This window comes from Lissotriton helveticus, chromosome 9 (assembly GCF_964261635.1).
Source record: "Lissotriton helveticus chromosome 9, aLisHel1.1, whole genome shotgun sequence".
Classification (NCBI taxonomy): Eukaryota; Metazoa; Chordata; class Amphibia; order Caudata; family Salamandridae; genus Lissotriton; species Lissotriton helveticus.
Window position 1 is genome coordinate 238,249,218 of NC_136070.1, and position 23,512 is coordinate 238,272,729.

The following is a 23,512-nucleotide window of genomic DNA, read 5'->3' on the forward strand; positions in this document are numbered from 1 at the left end:
AGTAATATAGATATAATCAAGGTATTAAAGGCCATTCTGTGAACATCAAGTTGGAGGTGTTTAGGAAGAATAAAAACAAGAACTCAGCAGTTTTTGCTTAGGAGAACAAAAGGATTGGGAAAATAAGTTTAACATGTATTAGAAACGGGGTAGCTTGGCGTGGAGCGGGTAGGCTAAACTCCATAGCAATGTGTAAATCATTTGCGAAGCACCCACACACGACGCCACACCTGGCACACTACAAAGAGACTCTACACAAGGTTATGTAAAAATAAGTTTTGTATTGTGTAAAACACAGGATAATCACAGAAATCTATACACTGCGCCAACTGGCGCCAGGTCAACATTTACAGGGGATTATCTACAGGGCAGCGCCAATCGAGTCGCTGCCAGAACCATCACAGAGCACAGGGGATAAATGTAAGACCAGCAATAAATGTGTAACAGCCAGTACCTACTGGCACAAACAGGAACTTAGTGACATCACATTAGCATACGGCAGGAACATAAAGCATCATAACTTGGCGTTAGGCATGAACCTGTGGACATAGAGGTATCATCATTAGCATATAAGCATGAGCAACACCTTGGGCATAACACTAGGCATACCTCATTAGCATGGACCACACTATACATAAACAAGTGAGCATCGAGGCATCATCAGCAAAAACATTAGGCCTAGAAACGTGAAGCATCTCATTAGGCGTAATTCCCATTAGATTAGGCATAGGCTACCTTAGATCAGGTAGAAGCACATTATGCATGAAACCATCAATGTAACATTAGGGGAGAAGCATTAGGTATCACCATTAGCAGAAACGCACTCCACACAAAATTAGCAGGGTGAACATAATGACACCTGGAACATCATAACCTGACGTGAGGCATTCTCATGAGCATAAATCGCATTAGGCATAATCATATGACAGTAGGCATAGCCCTAGTAGGTCAGGCATGGAAACACACTAGCCATTCTTATTAGGGCTAAGACAAATGAGATCAGGCACAGTATGCAGGAAGCCAGCACTGGGAGCCTTGGGGAAAATCATTGGGCAGATCAACAACGGGGAGAGCAAGGGTTTTCCACTGTGTGGAAAGGGAAGGAACTCCTGGTCCCCTAGACTTAATATATCTCAACAAAAAGAGGAGTGCCCCCTTGAGGTCAGTTACAACCTCAAAATGGTAAATGGTCAAAATATCGATTCCAAAATATAGACAAACCAAAATATCGAGTCCAAAATATAGAATGGACACAATATCGAATGGACAGAATATAGACATCAAGAATATCGTTTTGAAGGTAAGTAATGTAATATCGATTTTAAAACATATCGAAGTACATAGTATAGTTTATTAAAAAATATCGAATTTTTATTAATATCGAATTTTTAAAAGTGTTTTTATGTTAGTATATGTGTGTAAAGTGTATATATTTTTGTAATTTATTTTAAGTAAATAATTTTATTTAATTATTGTGTAATTTAATTCTGTAGCCGGTTGTGGGTTTATAGGGGAATAGGGTGGGAAGTAATTTAATTATAATTAATTAAATATGTTAATTAATTAATTGGTATTTATTTTGATTACATTGTTAATTTTTTTTTAAATTGGTAATTAATTAATTGTTAAATGATTATTTTGTATTTGATTATGTAAATAATATAAATTTATTTTCTGTAGCGAGTTGTAGGTTTATAAGGGAATAGGGTGGGAAGGAATTTAATTATAAATAAATATGTTAATTAATGTATTGGTATTTATTTAGAATAGATTGTTAATTAATTTGTAATTGGTAATTAATTAATTCTTAATTGATGATTATTTTTTATTAATTGATTCATTGATAATTATAAGAATTATATTAATTTATTTTCACTAGAGTGGGAATAGTACAATTTACCCCTATGCTATCCAATGCTTTCCCTACTGTTGCACTCTCTGGAGTAGGAATAGTAATTTTTACCCCTACGCTATCCAACGCTTTCCCTACTGTTGCACTCTCTGGAGTGGGAATAGTAATTTTTACCCCTGCGCTATCCAACACTTTTCCTACTGTTGCACTCTCTGGAGTGGGAATAGTAAATTTTACCCCTACGCTATCCAACGCTTTCCCTACTGTTGCACTCTCTGGAGTGGGAATAGTAATTTTTACCCCTACGCTATCCAACGCTTTCCCGACTGTTGCACTCTCTGGAGTGGGAATAGTAATTTTTACCCCTACGCTATCCAACGCTTTCCCTACTGTTGCACTCTGGAGTGGGAATAGTAATTTTTACCCCTGCGCTATCCAACACTTTTCCTACTGTTGCACTCTCTGGAGTGGGAATAGTAATTTTTACCCCTGCGCTATCCAACACTTTTCCTACTGTTGCACTCTCTGGAGTGGGAATAGTAAATTTTACCCCTACGCTATCCAACGCTTTCCCTACTGTTGCACTCTCTGGAGTGGGAATAGTAATTTTTACCCCTACGCTATCCAACGCTTTCCCGACTGTTGCACTCTCTGGAGTGGGAATAGTAATTTTTACCCCTACGCTATCCAACGCTTTCCCTGCTGTTGCACTCTCTGGAGTGGGAATAGTAATTTTTACTCCTACGCTATCCAACGCTTTCCCTGCTGTTGCACTCTCTGGAGTGGGAATAGTAATTTTTACCCCTACGCTATCCAACGCTTTCCCTACTGTTGCACTCTTTGGAGTGGGAATAGTAATTTTTACACCTCCGCTATCCTACGGTAATAATATTGTGTATTGTTTTATTAATATTATGTTTATATATATATATATATATATATATATATATATATATATATATATATATATATATATATTCAAAACACAAGAGTTGCCCCCTCGAATGAAGCCGCACAGCCACAGGTAAGTTTCAGCAATTTATTGGAGGTGAAATCAGCAGCCTGCTATTCCCAAACGGTGCCTTCCTGAAGTATGCGCCCAACGCGTTTCGTGCTCCCCGAGCACTTGGTCACGGGCATGCAGTTCAAGAGTCTATTGCCAGCACCTGTATTTGAATGACGTTTGCCCCAGAGGGCGTGGCGGCAGGCACTGCCTGCTGGTACTTGAAGTGCGTGGCATATCTTCCTCAAGTGAGAGTCTCATGAAGTGCAACAGTGAAGAAACATAAAACCCCAGTGGGTTGAAAAACACAGTCCTGAGCCTTGCGGGCTGTTCAGTGTCATTCACCTCCATGCTCCTCTGGCTCCCAAAATGCCGTCGTTTTTAGGCGTCAGCTGAGATCCGCTACGCGGCGGGGCTCCATTCCCGACCGGACACAGCCGCTATTAATTCAAAACACAAGAGTTGCCCCCTCGAATGAAGCCGCACAGCCACAGGTAAGTTTCAGCAATTTATTGGAGGTGAAATCAGCAGCCTGCTATTCCCAAACGGTGCCTTCCTGAAGTATGCGCCCAACGCGTTTCGTGCTCCCCGAGCACTTGGTCACGGGCATGCAGTTCAAGAGTCTATTGCCAGCACCTGTATTTGAATGACGTTTGCCCCAGAGGGCGTGGCGGCAGGCACTGCCTGCTGGTACTTGAAGTGCGTGGCATATCTTCCTCAAGTGAGAGTCTCATGAAGTGCAACAGTGAAGAAACATAAAACCCCAGTGGGTTGAAAAACACAGTCCTGAGCCTTGCGGGCTGTTCAGTGTCATTCACCTCCATGCTCCTCTGGCTCCCAAAATGCCGTCGTTTTTAGGCGTCAGCTGAGATCCGCTACGCGGCGGGGCTCCATTCCCGACCGGACACAGCCGCTATTAATTCAAAACACAAGAGTTGCCCCCTCGAATGAAGCCGCACAGCCACAGGTAAGTTTCAGCAATTTATTGGAGGTGAAATCAGCAGCCTGCTATTCCCAAACGGTGCCTTCCTGAAGTATGCGCCCAACGCGTTTCGTGCTCCCCGAGCACTTGGTCACGGGCATGCAGTTCAAGAGTCTATTGCCAGCACCTGTATTTGAATGACGTTTGCCCCAGAGGGCGTGGCGGCAGGCACTGCCTGCTGGTACTTGAAGTGCGTGGCATATCTTCCTCAAGTGAGAGTCTCATGAAGTGCAACAGTGAAGAAACATAAAACCCCAGTGGGTTGAAAAACACAGTCCTGAGCCTTGCGGGCTGTTCAGTGTCATTCACCTCCATGCTCCTCTGGCTCCCAAAATGCCGTCGTTTTTAGGCGTCAGCTGAGATCCGCTACGCGGCGGGGCTCCATTCCCGACCGGACACAGCCGCTATTAATTCAAAACACAAGAGTTGCCCCCTCGAATGAAGCCGCACAGCCACAGGTAAGTTTCAGCAATTTATTGGAGGTGAAATCAGCAGCCTGCTATTCCCAAACGGTGCCTTCCTGAAGTATGCGCCCAACGCGTTTCGTGCTCCCCGAGCACTTGGTCACGGGCATGCAGTTCAAGAGTCTATTGCCAGCACCTGTATTTGAATGACGTTTGCCCCAGAGGGCGTGGCGGCAGGCACTGCCTGCTGGTACTTGAAGTGCGTGGCATATCTTCCTCAAGTGAGAGTCTCATGAAGTGCAACAGTGAAGAAACATAAAACCCCAGTGGGTTGAAAAACACAGTCCTGAGCCTTGCGGGCTGTTCAGTGTCATTCACCTCCATGCTCCTCTGGCTCCCAAAATGCCGTCGTTTTTAGGCGTCAGCTGAGATCCGCTACGCGGCGGGGCTCCATTCCCGACCGGACACAGCCGCTATTAATTCAAAACACAAGAGTTGCCCCCTCGGGCGCATACTTCAGGAAGGCACCGTTTGGGAATAGCAGGCTGCTGATTTCACCTCCAATAAATTGCTGAAACTTACCTGTGGCTGTGCGGCTTCATTCGAGGGGGCAACTCTTGTGTTTTGAATTAATAGCGGCTGTGTCCGGTCGGGAATGGAGCCCCGCCGCGTAGCGGATCTCAGCTGACGCCTAAAAACGACGGCATTTTGGGAGCCAGAGGAGCATGGAGGTGAATGACACTGAACAGCCCGCAAGGCTCAGGACTGTGTTTTTCAACCCACTGGGGTTTTATGTTTCTTCACTGTTGCACTTCATGAGACTCTCACTTGAGGAAGATATGCCACGCACTTCAAGTACCAGCAGGCAGTGCCTGCCGCCACGCCCTCTGGGGCAAACGTCATTCAAATACAGGTGCTGGCAATAGACTCTTGAACTGCATGCCCGTGACCAAGTGCTCGGGGAGCAGGAAACGCGTTGGGCGCATACTTCAGGAAGGCACCGTTTGGGAATAGCAGGCTGCTGATTTCACCTCCAATAAATTGCTGAAACTTACCTGTGGCTGTGCGGCTTCATTCGAGGGGGCAACTCTTGTGTTTTGAATTAATAGCGGCTGTGTCCGGTCGGGAATGGAGCCCCGCCGCGTAGCGGATCTCAGCTGACGCCTAAAAACGACGGCATTTTGGGAGCCAGAGGAGCATGGAGGTGAATGACACTGAACAGCCCGCAAGGCTCAGGACTGTGTTTTTCAACCCACTGGGGTTTTATGTTTCTTCACTGTTGCACTTCATGAGACTCTCACTTGAGGAAGATATGCCACGCACTTCAAGTACCAGCAGGCAGTGCCTGCCGCCACGCCCTCTGGGGCAAACGTCATTCAAATACAGGTGCTGGCAATAGACTCTTGAACTGCATGCCCGTGACCAAGTGCTCGGGGAGCACGAAACGCGTTGGGCGCATACTTCAGGAAGGCACCGTTTGGGAATAGCAGGCTGCTGATTTCACCTCCAATAAATTGCTGAAACTTACCTGTGGCTGTGCGGCTTCATTCGAGGGGGCAACTCTTGTGTTTTGAATTAATAGCGGCTGTGTCCGGTCGGGAATGGAGCCCCGCCGCGTAGCGGATCTCAGCTGACGCCTAAAAACGACGGCATTTTGGGAGCCAGAGGAGCATGGAGGTGAATGACACTGAACAGCCCGCAAGGCTCAGGACTGTGTTTTTCAACCCACTGGGGTTTTATGTTTCTTCACTGTTGCACTTCATGAGACTCTCACTTGAGGAAGATATGCCACGCACTTCAAGTACCAGCAGGCAGTGCCTGCCGCCACGCCCTCTGGGGCAAACGTCATTCAAATACAGGTGCTGGCAATAGACTCTTGAACTGCATGCCCGTGACCAAGTGCTCGGGGAGCACGAAACGCGTTGGGCGCATACTTCAGGAAGGCACCGTTTGGGAATAGCAGGCTGCTGATTTCACCTCCAATAAATTGCTGAAACTTACCTGTGGCTGTGCGGCTTCATTCGAGGGGGCAACTCTTGTGTTTTGAATATATATATATATATATATATATATATATATATATATGTTTTAACAGATATGATTCTTTTTTATATGTTAAATTAGTTATTTAATAAGGTAATTTAAGTATTTTTAAGTATATTTTAGCTATTTTTAATATTTTTTAAATTTTACATTCATTTTAAGAAATTCGATATTTTTATAATGTGTATATATATATATATATATATATATATATATATATATATATATATAAACGATATTTTGGGGTCGATATTTTGGTACTGACCTGTTTGTAGATAGAAATTCGATATTTTGTCTGTCGATATTTTGAAATCTATATTTTTGGTACTCGATATTTTGTCCGTCGATATTTAGTCAGTGAACCCCTCAAAATATGTAAGGTGCTAATATTGTAACCCAATTGTGGGACAACCTTTGTCCTTAGGAGACCCCTCACTCACCAACCTAGTTGGTGACATGCTTCATCAACGGGGTCCCACCCAGACAGCCGAATGCCATCTGGGTGTGCTGCGACACCTGACTACAGTGGAGCTGGTTTTTGTAATTTCTTTATATGTGCAAATAACTTTAAATAGTGTGTTTAAAAGTTGACCAAAACTACCCACTCGTAGCCTTTATTCTGGAGTGACTGGGCAACGATTAAAATACAGTGGGACACTTTTGCCTGATTAGGTAGGCTGTTGGTGTCAAATATAGAAGTGTACTATGATGAAAAAAGAGTTAGAATTGGTCTACATGTTTCAACCTATGTGTAATTCTACAGTTTTCATCAGGACCAGAGTGTGGGAGTCTGGGTGGTGTACACACCCTAAGGTGTACCCTGCCCTCGACCCCTTGAGTGTCAAAAATCACAAATGTGATTTTTTTAAAAAGATGTTCTTCTCCTTGTTGTTCTGGAAAAAAACGTAAAGCTCTCTAATTACGGGCTTCATGGGCTTCCCTGGACTTGCCGTAGTGAGTTCCACGGTTTGTGGTTGAGAATACGAAAGCGGTGAGCCTGAACGGTCTCTCCGTATTAGGCACCATCATTAGCATGCCCTCAAAATAAAAATGCCCTTTAGGAAAAATCACAGTAACCCCATGTGCTCTCCATAACTGCACGAGGCATTGAATTACATTTGACATGACCACCAGTATAAATGCAACATTAGGTATAGGCTTCTTAGCCTTAGGTCTAATCACAGGAGCAAGAGGCACAACATGTGAGCATAGAGGTATAACCTATTAGCAGTGGGACATAAAACGTAATCAGTAGAGCCCACAGATTAGTACCCTTCCATTATAGGGCCCACCTTATTATGCAAAACGGACATGCCCCTCGAGGCAGTTGCCCAACGTTGCAACTGTCCACTGTCCGGCGGGGCAGTTGCATAAGATCAAGTCAGCACTGGTCCGTTGGAGCCCCTCTTCTGGGACTCTAGAACTCAGGAATGCCTCCCGTTGCAGCTGCCGGCCGCGCTGGGGCGGCGCAGCTGTGGCCAAAAACAAGCCCTGGCAAGCGACAAATTGGAGCCCCCCTCTGGGACTCCTGAAGGTGGAGGCCCCACTATGTTTCAGCTGCCCGCTGACACGGTGCAGCTGTGAGCATCGAAGCATCCCTGGCCAAGTTGGAGTCCCCTCTGGGGCTCGAAGATCAAGATGTGCGCCTTCGTTGCAGCGGCCAGCAACTGCGGCGCCGCTCTGAAGATCAGCCAACCCCGGGCACCCCCTTCTCAACTTGAGTCCTCACTCCCCGGGGTTCTGTGCAGGCCGCTCCAGGAAGCTATGATGGCAGACACTTGGGCAGGCACTCGGGGGGGCTCAGGTATCGACGCGGTACCTCGGCCGGCCCCTCCTGACAGTCTTAGAACCCAGCCCCACTCACCGGCAGTCCGGGGCCCTGGTTTACTCCTCCGGGACTCTGCTCTTCCTCCTGGGCGGGAGACGGCCCGATTCTCGGCTCCCTCTGGCCAGGACACGGCGGTAGCGGGAGACGGAGTGCAGTCTTCGTCGGTGACGTCCCCTCTACTTCCTTACTTCTTCCGGCGCCACTTTAGCTCGTGGGGTTCTCCCCAGCACACGGGAGCCCTGCCCGGCGCCTGGGTCCTCTGACAGTACACCCTTTTCCTCCTCTGGATCCCGCCTCCGACCTCGGCTTCCGGGTTGCTGCGAGCAGTGCGGCGGCTCTCCTTTCGTTCTGAGCTCGGGTCGCGGCGGTGATTCTGGGTGATTCTTTCGCACTTTTAAGTCCTCTGCAATGCGGGGTGGGCTCCCGCTAAAAGGAGCAACATGTGGGGTGGGCATCCGCCCAATTCAAAGTATAAAGTGGGGTGGGCTCCGGCTGTTCACACTGGCGCAAATGCGGGGTGGGCTCCCGCTGTTTGAATATGCAAGGGGGGTATCCCACACGCCGGGGATTCCCTTGTGGCGGTCATTTCCTCAGCAGCACGCTGCGGGACACCAGCTCCTTTCTCGTCTCCCTGGGTGCCGTTGTAGCGCTTTGGCAGCACAGCGCTGCAGGCACCAGCTCCTCTTCTCCTGGGCAGGTGCTAGATGCAGCGCTCGCAAGGCGCTAAAAAGCCAGGAGAGCACAGTCCATGCAGGGCGAGATCAGCAGGCAGTAGGGCAGCTCACCAAAGATTAAGCAGCAGTTCCTGGGAACGGTCATCCTCCATTTTAAGATGGCAATCCTCCCAACGCAGCAGTCTCCACTCCAGCAGAGTCTCTCCTGGTCTTGTAGAAAAGCAGAGGGGCACAGTTGGGCACAGGGGCCAGCACACCGGGTCCAGTGGCGGTTCCTCCTGGCAGTGTCCCCTCTGCGTCAGGACCCACTGCACTCTCCAAGGAGTCTCAGCTCCTCTATATATACACCCCACCTACTGGAAAAGGCCAGAAGCTTCTGGAAGGCTCTTTGGGGAAACCGGTCCCAACTGGTTTTGGGGGAGGTGTAGAGCACTCTGTTTGCCAGACTTCCCTCCTCCCTTCAGGAACTGGGGGTCTAGGAGACAGACACACCCCAGGGGGCGGAGTTAACATTCCCAGCCCTGGTCACTTCGAGAACTAGACATGCAACCCACCGCAGGCAGGCACAAAGCACACAGAAATGGTGACTGTTAAAAGTGACATTTCTAAAACCGTGAAAATTAACCTGCGTACACCATTGCGCAGCATTTATTATTTTCAGTTCAACACACCAAACATAACATACTTATTTTGTTTCATTTAGGAGTTACCCATAGGGGGTTTGGGGAGAGTTCCCAATGTAAGCCTATGGAGTGCAGAGAGCACAGGCACTTTACACCAAACTCCAGTGCCAAAGTGCTCAGAGTCGGTAAACCACCACTACCATAGCAGGGCCAAGTCCAACAACATGGAGGACCATTTACGGAGAATTACTGGCTGTTTCAAAAATCTGTTTGGTTGCAACCAGGTTAATCCTTTGGAAAGAGATGTACCTTCATCCTCTAGGAATATGACTGCAGTAACAATGTCTTATCAAATCCAACATTGTTCAAGTCATAACAGCCAAAAACACAGACACCTTTGGTGAACCTACTACCTGTTGTGCTGTTAACATATAATCCAGATTCTTAAGCCAAAGTTATGCTGTTACCTTTCTGTATCTTGCTTCTCGTCTTCTTCCTCACTATGGAAGACCATTACCAAGTTTGCCCTTTATTTAAAGAGCGTTCAACCATTGATCAGGTCTTTTTGTGCTTACATCAAAAGAAGAAGTTCAAACCAATGATCTGGCCTCTGTGCCAGACTCTGTTGAAGTCGTATAGAACACGCTGAGGAGTGAAACAAAGGTGCCTGTTAGCCACAGTCCATTTCTTGTATTTTCAAGGAACTGTGCTTTGGGCCTGGGCTGAAACTGCCTCAGCTGGATGCATCATCCCTCGGTAACCTTTCGTGCCTATTCAGATTTGGACCATTACCTACCAGTAATTCTCTGAACAACATATTCCACAAGATCTTCTGAAATACTCAGAAGGGGCACGCTCCTTTTGTGGGTAATGTTACTGCTGGGTGCTGTGGTATTTGAGGCCGTTTTGTAATTCACGTTTGCTGGGTACATTGGACACTTGGCATTTGTAAAACATTTGAGCAGCATCTTTCTCTTGGAGCCCAGAAATGCTGCCAAAGCAAAGTGGACACCTGCCCTGAGCTTAGAGCCATTTCTCACCATGGCAGTGTGAACAGGAGACACAGAACATCATATAGAGACAGCACTGTCTGTCACTGGCCCCCACCTTTTGCTGGCCAGTTAGAAAAAAGCGGAAGTCACCTGACCTTTTTAACTTTTCTCATGTGAACCAACTGTGCAGCATTAATGAAAATCGCTTTCTTTAATAATTTTTCCATGTATTTGTCTTTTGAAAGGATGTTAATGGGTGCCCCTCTGCCGCATTTTATTGCAAAGTACATCATAGGGAGGTTAAGTATCATTATTACATAAACAATCAGGCAGATTTACAAGAAACTAGTGCGGTGCCGCAGGTCATTTTGCTGCAACGCGTTTTGGTTTCGAAGCACAGGGAAGCGACATATTTACAACAATATGTCGGATCTCTGTGCTACCCCCCCCGGTCCCCTCCATCACTGCTCTATGGCACAGGTTCGGCATCAAAGCAATGGACTCCTCTTCAATTCTTATATGCACTCAATTGGAGTCTAAACGACAGTGGTCTCTAAGAGAGTTTGTATTTCATGACTAATAAAATGACGGGTCTTGCAGATGTTTATTATTCTACAGTCCTTCTCTTCAACAGTGTCTTCTTAACATTATACAGTACTTTTTTGTATGCTCTAACAATCACTTGAATTTTTTTATCTTATTGTCTTAAACATTTCTTTTTTCTTATTTTACTTCAGCAAGTATACAGTTCCTGCTAATAAAAGGACAACAGCAGCAAATAGAGGGTGAGATATGCTGTCGCTTTGAAACCTATTTTTCCTGTACAACAAAAAGAAGTGAATGGGATGTCACCCTAGCTTTGTCTGCGGATTTGATAAAGGGTGTGTTGCATGTACATCCGATATAAAACTTAAGAAAAAACTTTTTTTTTCTTGTTAATGCTTTTGTTGAACTTTTTCAGCGCCTTAGGGTATGAAATACTCCAGAATCCAGGTGAGAATTTTTTTTTATGGTAACCTTTGAAGGAATTGCCCCAGGTTTCAAAGTTTAAAAAAAATATATCAAACGTATATTCAAGATGAATAATATTGTAAATTGTATCTTTTTTTAATGTGTTGAAAATAGAATGCTACAGCACTATTCATTTAATTCTGAATTACATATTTAACTTGTAGATCTTTTTAAGATTTTTAAAAATTAAAGTAAAATGTTTAATATGTATTAAACATTAAGTTATGTATAGCATTCATTTAATTTATTTTGAAAAATATTTATTTTGAATACAAAGTTATTAAAATGTAAAATAAACTAATATTGTTAAACATCCTCATTAGGTTGAACTTAATTAAGTGTGTGTATATATATTTATACAAACAATTTATTATATATTCTATATACACACATTTAATTAATGTCAAACTAATGATGAAATTCAACAATTATATAATCTCTTCAAGGTTGTCCACCTTGAGTAGCACACGAGCAGCAGCTTGATTTATGTATAGGTGAGGACAGGTATCCGCTTGTAGATGCCGCTCCGTAATGGATCTGCCCGACGCGTTTCGAAGCTCTATATGCTTCTCTTCAGGGGCTTTAACGGACGCGGTGTGCGCAACCGCTAACCCACTTCTCCATTTTTCATATGACACACCCACCAATGGTAGGCTCAAATGAGACTGTGTATTATGGGAAGTGTGGTGCGGAAAGCACATAATCAAGTCCTATATGGACCCCGCAAGTGGGCCCGTCCTCGATCCCGTGTACGGCTGCTGTTTCACTTCCGTGACCCCCAAGGATGACGGGGTGGTGCATACACCGCGGCTGGTCGGCGCGTATAAATTGTCGCTCCAAGGTTGTCCACCTTTTGAGTAGCACACGAGCAGCAGCTTGATTTATGTATAGGTGAGGACAGGTATCCGCTTGTAGATGCCGCTCCGTAATTGATCTGCCCGACGCGTTTTGAAGCTCCATATGCTTCTCTTCAGGGGCTTTAACGGAAGCGGTGTGCGCAACCGCTAACCCACTTCTCCATTTTCCATATGACACACCCACCAATGGGAGGCTCAAATGAGACTGTGTATTATGGGAAGTGTGGTGCGGAAAGCACATAATCAAGTCTTGTATGGACCCCGCAAGTGGGAAAGTCCTGTATGGACCACTTGCGGGGTCCATACAGGACTTGATTATGTGCTTTCCGCACCACACTTATGGAGCTTCGAAACGCGTCGGGCAGATCCATTACGGAGCGGCATCTACAAGCGGATCCCCGTCCTCACCTACACATAAATCAAGCTGCTGCTCGTGTGCTACTCAAAGGTGGACAACCTTGGAGCGACGATATATTTGATTTGATTTGATTTTGGGATTTATAGAGCGCACAATTGCCCATGGGCGTCTTGGCGCTGTGTGTGTGACATAGTAGACCAACTAGGTTCTGTTTGAGGTTTAAAAACTTGCAATGAACAACCACGTTTTTATCTCTTTTCTAAAAGAGAGCAAGGAGGGGCTGTTTTTGATTGACATTGGGAGCAAGTTCCAAATCCTGGCTGCGTGCAGCCTGAAACTTCTCCCACCCCATCGAACCTGATTGAATCTAGGTACCTGAATCATTTTCTGATGGCTGGATCTCAAGGATCTGGAAGGCTCATACCATTTCAAATGATTTTTCAGGAACTGACAGCCAGTTCCATGGAGTGCCTTGTATGTCAGACAGAGGGATTTGAATTTAACTCTTTTGCCAATTGGCAGCCAGTGAAGACCAATTAATCTGTGCGCTACTGGTTCAAACTTTGAGATATCTAACACCAGCCTGGCTGCTGCATTTTGTAGACGTTGTAGTGTTGCCAGTTGCTTGGCCTGAATCCCTGCATAAAGCGCGTTTCCAAAGTCCAACCTAGACAGCGCTAGTGCAGTGACCACTGTCTTGCGTGAGTCTTGTGGAATGTAAGGTAGGAGTTTTCTAATTTTTTTGAGAATGTAATGACAAACTCCCTAACCATATACTCTTCATGGCTTAACTGCACTTACAATGTCTAAGAATGGATTTAGACAATGTAGGTGCACAGTATATATATATATATATATATATATATATATATATATATATATATATATACTTATTACCTACTGCTGATCGGTAGGTATAGTTATGACCTCATTTCCATAGACCAAGCAGTTTTTTGGTGTGATTTTTCTGCTAATAACGTTGGTGCTGTTTGACAAATCTTCACAACATTTTTAAAACTAGTACACCAATCAATTCAGCTGCCCTCTGGATTTGTCAAGCAGGGGCAGAGAGAAGGGGGGGTGGGGGTGGAGGGGTCTCAAAAAGCGTTTTTCCCCATGCAATTTCCCATAGGGATTTTGAACACGACTGCTGCCAGAACCGCTGAAAGCAATCGCACTACATTTGGCAGAAGGCTAGCTCTTGGTCCAGAAAGAGCCCTTTTGTTATTTAGAGTAAATCCCTTCAGTAGTTTTGGAATTATTAAAGAAAAAATATTTATACATATCCAGGGAGACTGGTCCGACAGATCTCATGGTGCGATCTGATTGGAAGTGCTGGCAGCCATCTTGGGACTCTGCTCGGTCCAAGAAAAAACATTTAAAAAAAGAAAAGGGGGCAGGGTATAAATACCCTGATCCCCTAGGCCAGTGATTCCCAAACTGAGCGCCGCGGCACCCCGGTGCGCTGTAATGAGGTGCCAGGGGCGCCGCGCGCACGCTGTGGGAAATCGGCGGGCATGGCTTGGACACAGTTTAATGCTGTGTAACTTGTGGTTGGAGGCAACGGCGCAAATAAAGCCGAATTTCGGGGAGGGGGGGCTGAGCTTTAAGCAAAATGGAGAGTGGAGCTGCAGGGCCTCTTGGGGTGAAACAACATCAAAGCCTCATTATCATGCACAAGGTGTTATACAGACCTGTGAAGTGGCTGTGTGTGCGCCCGGGAGCCGTCTGAGCCTGGGCTGCCACACAGGACAGGTGGGAAGGGGGCAGGGGGGGCCTGGACTGCTTTCACTGGAGGCGAGCTTGGGGGCCCAGGCCTGAGCCTGTCTAAAGCCCCATGCCAATGTGTACTGCAGGCTTTCATGTTACGCCACAGTCCACTCACGGGTGGAGGGGCGACCGAGGGGATGCCAGAAGTTGGTTTTATACAGGACGTTCCGGCCGGGCAGCTTTGTTCCCAGGACTGCAAGAAGGATGGTTTTCAAGGGGCGCCCGCCCGTGCAGACATAAATCTCGATCGGTACTGGTGAGGGACGGTATGCAGGAATGCATCCTGTGCTCAAGGGCAATAAAGGGGCTGGAGACTATCAGCACTATCTGGGATCCTTTCACTTTCAAAGCTGCTTCCCCATCTAGTGCTTGTTTCCCCTTAAATCGGTACAGAAATGCGCCTATGTGCTTGAGGCCATAAAAATTATACGAAAGGGAGAAGAACAGTGCCAGAAAGAAAATGACTTTGCTTACATGGGGGCTAGCATTTCTATAAATAAACAAGACAGCTGTCAAAAAATTGCGCCACATTCAATCTGCACTTAGCTTCAGTCTTGTGCTCGTAAGGGCAAATTAATACTCTATACATCATCTTCAAATACATTGAAAAAGGCTGCACGTGAGGATGTACGTGTCTACAATTTCAGAAGGTCCCAGAAAGCAATCCAGGAATTAAATACAACGGAACAGAGCGAATTACTGCTCAAGTTAATCACGTTTTATTTATAATTAGTAAAAATGTGCATCTGGTAAAAGCTACTGAAAGCAGCAGCTGCCATAGATAAGGGTTTGGGACCAGGCACTCTGTTGGGGAAAAAACAATGGATTGGGATGCAGCCAAAGTGATTGCCAGTGGATGAGATTAATAATTCAAGCATTCCAACCATCGTTGCGTCCCAATTACTTTAAGGAAGACATCAGGAAGTGCTCCCGAAGTCGGGCTTACATCCCCCCACCCCACCCGCCCACCGGTAAAAAAATGGTGGGGAGCCACGGCCAGCTGCCGATTAGGTCAAGGGAGCCACAGGACAAAATAGTTTGGGAACCACTGCCCTAGGCCTACTGATGGGGTCCCAGAAGGACCCACTCTGGAGCCAGACACTTTTTTTTTTTTTGTATTATTGTTTCAGTGAATTTGCAGAGGATCCATAAATCACAGTAAAATAGAAAAACATGCACTGGTTCCCACCATTGTTTTATATACCCCAACGGGGATGGATTTTTTAATATACTTGGGGTGGAGGGGGGGATGAGGGTGTGTGTGCCTCTTCTCCCCAGGCCAACTTTGGCTATACAAATTGGCCTTGGTTAAATACCACAAAAACGTTAAATCTGCACTTAAACATCATATCACTTCACAATTGGAACAGTCAGGCAGTTCGCCTAAAATGCTTTTCCAAATTCTGAACACCTTTGTTAATCCTAAAGCCCTTAACACTGAGAAGGAACCCACTCAACTCCTCTGTGATCCAATTGCAGACCACTTTTTCTCAAAAATAGAGGATATATATATATATATATATATATATATATATATATATATATATATATATATATAAATATTACCTCTTCTAATATTAATTACGATTCTGGTATGGTTCAATCTTCTGTCCACTTCAGGCAGGAAACATTCAAAGAATTCCCATTGCTGACAGTCCAAGACACCGAACCTCTTTTAAAATCCGCAAAATACGGTTCTCCCACGGATCTAATTCCTGCAAAGTTTGTCAAACTACTAGCTACTGAACTGCCAGCACCTCTCAGCTCCATTTTTAACCACTCTATTAAAGAAGGCAAACTTCCCAAAGCATGGAAAGCTGCTCAAATTATGCCTATTCGCAAAAACACTAAATTGGCCTCGGATATCATAACCAATTACCGTCCAATTTCCTTGCTACCTCTATACAGTAAATTGCTGGAGAAGCATGGCAACACTCATCTATCAGCATATTTGGAATCCAATAATTGTCTGGACTACTCTCAATTTGGTTTTCGCCCCAGACATATTACCGAACTTACTTTGGTAAAAGTGACGGATGACATTCGAATGCTAGAGGATGCAGGTCAGGCAGTAATTTTGGTGCTGCTTGACCTATACGCTGCATTCGACACCATCTCCCACGTAATATTATTGCAAAGACTACGCTCTATAGGTGTCCAGGACACTGCTCTGAACTGGATACAAGACTTTCTGACAGACAGAACACAAACAGTGAACCTGGGCCCTTTTAAATCTAAGATCAGCCATGTCTCGAAAGGGGTGCCTCAGGGCTCGTGCCCGTCTTTATTCAATGTGTATGTCGCCCCTTTGGCAGCACTTCTTAGGAAAATGGGGTTTTCCCCAATTTCCTATGCGGACGACAGGCAATTGATTTTTATTTACAATAAATACACTCCCAACATCCAGAACATGTTTTTGGAAGGCATGAAAACGATCTCCTCCTGGATGAAGAGTAATTTCCTACAGTTAAATGCAGGGAAAACAGAAATCATGCTCTTCAAGAATGCTGTTACCAGCTGGTCCCCTAGTTGGTGGCCAGAAGAACTAGGCACAGCTCCCGTCCCAAAGACTGTTGTTAAAAACCATGGGGTCTTAATAAATAGAGACCTTAATTTGGAAGATCATATAGCGGCTACTAAAAAATCCTGCTTCTATGCGTTGAGCTTGCTCCGCAAGATTTTTCATTTTCTCCCTATTGATACCCGGAAAACATTAATCCACGCTCTGGTTCTTAGTCGCTTGGATTATAGCAATGCTCTACTGATCTCGGCCAAAGACTCTGATTTACAAAGCTTTCAGGTGGTGCAAAATACGGTTGCCCGTTTGGTGACTAGTGCTCCCAGGCGTACTCCTTCTCTTCCCCCTACTTTCCAACTTTCATTGGCTTGCTATTCGAAAGAGAATCCACTTTAAAGTGTGCTGCCTTGTGTTTAAGAGCCTTAACCAGATGGCTCCTATTTATTTGGTCAGAAAGTTAATCAAACACATTCCATCTCGCACACTGCGTTCGGGAAAAAAAAGCTTACTTGTAGTTCCTCGTATCAGTCAATCCAGACTAGGTGGTAAATCCTTCACTTACATTGCCCCCACGTTATGGAACCAATTGCCTTTAGATCTTTGCCTGAATTCCAACTATTTTGCCTTCAGGAAAAAGCTTAAGACCCATCTTTTCTAGGTCCATGTCCCCCGTTGTGTTGTACAGCTATTGTCCTCAGCGCAGAGATACCCCATCGGGGTGAGTCAAGCGCTTTATAAATGTTTAAAATAAATAAAAAGGGGACCCCATCCTTCAGGGCCTGGCTGAATAGAGATGGAGCCACCTGACCTCCCTCCAAGCGCTGTTTTCGGCCCCGGTGACCCCCAACCTCTGCAGCCTGGATGTGCCAAGAAATGGGAGGGGGGCTGCGCAGCTCACCTCCTGGAGCCATTAGTGGCCCTGGATATACAGGTTTCCCTGCCCGCACTGGTGCAGGCAGAGAAACCTATGTTTGCTCTTGCTTGGCTGGATTAATTTTAAAGCTCCCGCCACGCAAGAGCAAATGCTGAGGCCTTGGCTGCCGCTCCGCCAAGGTACGTGTCCCTGCCCACCACATTACGACTTTTTCGTAGTCTGGCGGGCGACGTGGCGGTGCCCCTTTTAAATGCACTGCAGTGTGACCGCACTACATGTTCCTTCACGCACGGACTCGAAAGACCATGCTGTGCAGGAACGTATGTACATGCTCGCAGCCCCCCAGTGTGTATCCACACAGGGGGCCATGAAAAGCCGGGCTGAGAGGAAACTCGTAATATGCTTGGCAGGACTGGGGTGGTCCCGCCAAGTATATTGCAGCCTCTGACCACCGCTCCTGTGCCAGGGAACGGCGGTCTGACTGCCAGAGTTTGTAATCGGGTGGTCAGACCGCCGGTGCGGCAGTGGCTGGATCTGCCACCACGAGTCTGTCAGTCTCGTAATACGGCCCTAAGTCTACTCACAGGGGGCGAGAGCATTGAAAATGCTCCTGCCCGCCAGGAGGAGACTTTTCATCTGTTTCCCCAACCCTTATAAAGCAAAAGACACAGATGATGGACGGAATGCAGAGCAAATCAAACATTCTCCCCCAGTCAATAGATCTGGGTTAAATCCATTGTTCTTTTGTTCACTGCCACCCCGTTTTAGACAGTCATTTGCAAAACAGTCTTGACCCTGTGCCTCATTGGAACAGTCCAGACCGAACTGCCAAGCCAGGTCCTTCCTGGGACCGGGTATTAAGTAGGCAGGGAAACGGATAGAAAAATTGCTCCTGTACAAAGAGAGTACCAATTTTATCCTGGCGAGGGGTGGCTGCGTGCACCCCTCCCTTTTCATATACTGACCGGACCCCAGGAGGTAGGGTCTCCAGGGTCCATTTTGGCCTGGAGAAGGGGCGGTGTGCCCCCTCTCCATTTACAGTAAGGGCAGGCCCTGGGAGATGGAGTCCCCTGGGCTGCTGAAATATGTCCGGGGAGGGGCGGGGGGCACGTGCCCCCATCCCCTTCTAAATATGGCCGGACCTCGGGAATTGGGGTACTCAGGCCAGAAATCGGCCCGGGGAGAGGGGCTGTGTGACTGCCTCCCCATTTACAATAAAGACAGGCCCAAGGAGATTGGGACCCTAGTGCCAAAATACAGGCGAGTGAGGGGGGCACGTAAACCCTCCCCTAAAAAACGGTGCAGGCCCCCCTCCCAGATTGGCTGCTGAAGGCCTTGCTTGGCAAGGGCTTGCTACAGGGCCTGCGGCCCATCCCCCAGCATGCACGGTCCAAGGCCGCGCATTGCGTGGAGTTGACTGCATGCACCGAGTTGGCCAACCCCCAGCTGTGAACTTAGAAATGTACTGGAAAAAACAAAGGTTACAGGGACGTTATAGTTAGGTTCACAATTTACATGCAAAAAGCAGAAATTCAGCAGTTGTAGTTAATAATCGTAAGAAACCTATAACTCATCCCCTAAGGTAACTAAAACCCATGTCCTCATCGTACACTGCTAATTACCTCCCATATTAAATCACTGATGTCATTGATAATATCAGTAAAACATTTGCTGTAAAATTATTGATGAGAAAACTGCGTGGCGCGAGTTATAGTTACCTTAGGGCATGATTTATAGTTTCTTGTGATAAGTAACTGCTGAATTTCTATGGTTTTGTGTCTAAATTGTGAACCTAACTATAACTTCCCTGTAACTTTTTTCTTCTTTTTTTGTGACTATACATATATCAAAGTCTAAATAAATAAACCTAGTTTAAAATGTCCTGTCCGATTCTATTTTAAGTGCCTAAATCCATGAATTTGTATGGGATTATGTTGCAGTACAAGTAATTGGCCATGTGTGGTGCTATATTTACTCTAGGTTTGAGCAGAAGTACATTTGCTGCTATTTGGGGTCCTTTCTGTAGTAGAGTTGCAGTTGTGAATAGCAATGGCCTTACTCTTTTGAGGGTGTGTGTAAATTCTTAATCCTCCTATAAGCCCTCCTCTCAAGTAGTAAGAATTCTCCATTTTCCAGTCACATTTCCTGTCTTTGCCACATTTACTACTAAAACATAAACATACACGTGCAGAGATCTTTGCAGGCGGAGCAGAGCTCTCCGCGCAGAAAAGATTGAAGACCTCTGCATGTAGATTTGTGAATAGCATTTTGGAGTATGTGAGTAGCACTGGTGTAGTACTACTAAACCTACTACAAAATGCAGTTAATATTTTCCCATGAACTTCTTAAGTTTACTCCACTGACTTAATGGGATGGCAAGTGATATTTTGTAAATTCTATTTGAAGTATCGTTCTTGAATCTGGAGGTATTGTGGAATCCCGTCAACCTGTTTCAGTGTGGCAGTGTAACATCTGAAGGACCGGGCCGCTCACTAGTGGGAACCTGGCAGATGTTATGGCACAAACATTTCATGGATCACATACAGACAGATTATTGTTGTCTTGCAACTGCGAGAGGCTCAAGCTACTCTTATAGACAATTGATACCCTATGGAGCCACAGTGGGTAGGTACCTACATTTATGTACCAGTTTTATTTTTGGTTGTTGTTACACATGATGAGCTTTTGAATGTGTAATGATGGTTCTTCCCCCAATGAGGACGCTGCAACATTAGTTGTGGTTCATTGATATATTACTTAAATCTGCCCTAAAGAGCCCCGAGCCGCATCTGCTCTCTGTCGGCTATTTCGCGCTCTGTCTACGCGCTGCGCGCGCATCCCTCAAGATGGCGGCCGCACGTCACGTCTGTACGTGACGTGCATAAACTAGACTGCGCCGCTACATATCTCCCCTTTTTTCCCAACAAACGTTTAACTCACTGTCCGTCGCTCATATCAAAGTCTCGATATCTTGCGGGCTTAACCACAGCTCTGCCACTCCGTGTGAGTCTCGGGGGGTCAGGTGGAATCACTCTCCCCTGTGTCTCTTCGCTCCTTTCTTCACTCTCAAGCGCGGTCGCGCCTCCATCTCGTCTGTTCATTCCCTCTTCATTACCTAGTCCTTGATCACCACAATCTATTCTTTCTCCTCGCTGTTCTCCTCTGCTCACCTCCAACTCTCCGTTTGATCGTTCTTGTTCCTGAGACCCTTCTTCTCCGTCTCCTGGGTCTTTTCCACCTCGGTTCCATCCTTGCACTCCGCTGCATCTAGCCATGCGATCCTGTGACCACACGTTGCCATCACTCAGTAAAGCCGCTCTACCCCTCACTTCCTTGACTTGCAGGGGCTTGTTATATTTACTCTCTCCCTTCCTCCTTAGCGTGGCCAATTTTACTCGCACCCATTCCCCTTTCTCCAGTTCGGTCTCCTTCACGTTTCTCCGGGCGTTGTAGTGTCTAGAGTAAACGGCCTGTGCTTTCTCCAGGTTGGCTCGCACAACCGCAGGCGACCATTCACTTGTTATGATTTTTTCCTTCCATACGCGGTTGTCTCGGGTGAATGGTTCACGGCCTCTCAGTATTTGAAAAGGGCTGTACCCTGTCCCTGTGGAGGTGATCCTGTACGCCCACACCATGCGTTCAATCTCTCTTTCCCAGTCCTTGTTGTTGGAGATGGCTGCCTGCACAGAGCCCATCACCACTCTGTTAAATCGCTCCACAAGTCCGTTCCCAGCCGGGTGGCATATGGACGTGTGCTTTGCCAAAATTCCGTTTCTTTGCATAAAGTTGCTCCATTTCTCTGATCTGAATTGAGGGCCATTGTCGCTTAAGATGGACTTTGGGATGCCTTCCCTCACGAACGTGTCCGCCAGGAACTTTATGATGGTCTCGGTGTCCATCGCCTCATCTATTTTTAGCTCAGGCCATTTTGAGTACCTATCCACCATGACACATACGTACTTCTGGACTCCATTCCCGTCCAGGATAGGGCCCAGTATGTCCACTGACAACTCCTCCCACGGATTCCTCAGGGGGTCAAATTTTCCAAGGGCTGGGCGGAGTGGTTTGAACGTTTTGTCTGCTCCTTGGCACTGGGAGCAGTCTCTGACATGCCTCTCAGCCCTTACGTCCATCCCTAGCCACCAGTAGTTTTGCTTAGCTCTTAGTTTCAGTTTTCCTATCCCCAAGTGTCCCTCATGGAGCATGTCCAATAGTTTGGGGATGATATCTGCTGGGGGGATGACTTTCTCCCCTCTGTATACAAACACTCCTTGGTCGTCCATCGACAACTCTTCTCTGACTTCGAAGTATGGGTTGAGGCCTCCACGGGTAAGTCTCTTTTCAGGCCACCCCTTTGTGATGTAGGACTTTACGTCTTCAAGGACCTGATCTTTCTCATAGGCCTGCCTCCATTCCTGATGCCCAATGGTTTCCTCTTGGTCTTCCATGAGTGCCACCATTTCTTCAGCGCCTGCTTGGTCCTCTCCAGTCTGCTCCATAGCCGCCGCTCTACTCAGGTAGTCTGCCACCTTGTTCCTGCTGCCGGGGATATGTTCTACGTCGTACCTAAATTCTAGCAACTTGAGGGTCATCTTCGAGATCCGCGGCGTGGCACTGGCGTGTCCGCTGGACGTTAGCACTTTCAGTAAGGGTTTGTGATCTGTCTTTAACAAGAACCGTGTGCCCCACAAGAACTGCCTGAACCGGGTCATGGCCCATACGACCGCCAGCATCTCCTTTTCAATTACACTGTACTTCTTCTCGGTCCCACTGGGCGTGCGGGATGCAAAACTGATCGTTTCCATCTTCCCTTGACCTCGATCTTGCATAAGGACGGCGCCCAATCCCTGGTCGCTGGCGTCCGTGGTTAGTACCGTGGTTCCTTGGGGGTCATATCCTTGGAGTGGGACTGCTCCGGCCACCTCTCTCTTGACAATCTCGAATTCACCTTGCGCCGCCTCCGACCAGCAGAATTCCGTGTTGTCCCGTGTCAGCTGCCTCATGTGATGGGTTTTGGATGCGAAGTGCTGCACGAACTTACTATAATACTCCGCCATTCCGAGGAACGATCGGACTTCTTCTTTGGTGGAGGGCGGTGGCGCGTCGCAGATGGCTCTCACATTGTCGGATTTGGGGGTCACTCCTCGCACCCCTATCTCATGCCCCAGGTACGTGACGGACTCCATTCCTATCCGGCACTTGGACCACTCGGCGGTGAGGCCCTTATTCTCGAGGATCTTTAGCACCTTCCCTAGTTTGTTGTCGTGATCCGGCCTGTCTCGCCCCATTACCAGGATGTCGTCCTGAAAATATTGGACTCCTTCAGTGTCTTTGAACAGTTGGTGCATCAATTTTTGGAACACCGCAGCCGCCGAGGCAAGCCCGAACGGCATACGGCGGAACTGGTAGCACCCGAATGGGGTGATGAAGGAAGTGAGCTTATGGCTGTCCGGATGCAGGGCGATCTGGTGGTAGGCGGAGGTCAAGTCTATAGTGGAATACCATTTGACTCCCCTGGTTCTGGCCAACATTTCCTCGATCCGGGGCAAGGGGAACTTTTCCACCACTATGCTCTTGTTCAATTCACGTAGGTCGACACACAGCCTGATCTTCCTGCTTGGGTTCTTCACTACCACTAGGGGTGCGAGCCACTCCGCACACGTGATAGGTTCTATGATCCCTTTCCTTTCCAGATCCAGTAGTTCTTCCTGCACCGCGTCCCT

The 23,512-nt window shown here is 46.7% G+C and overlaps 1 protein-coding gene across 2 annotated transcripts in view; it reads left to right on the plus strand.

Moving 5' to 3' along the window:
• The window catches only part of KNSTRN (kinetochore localized astrin (SPAG5) binding protein), a 111,978-nt gene that overhangs the window by 15,261 nt on the left and 73,205 nt on the right, over positions 1-23,512 (plus strand). Inside the window, exon 4 of one of the 2 annotated variants that reach the window (XM_078659800.1) lies at positions 11,139-11,186. The exons of the other annotated variant lie outside the window; for it this stretch is intronic. Coding sequence (XP_078515926.1) covers positions 11,139-11,186 — 48 coding nt within the window. The remainder of the gene's footprint in view (positions 1-11,138; positions 11,187-23,512) is intronic. 2 annotated transcript variants of the gene reach the window in all.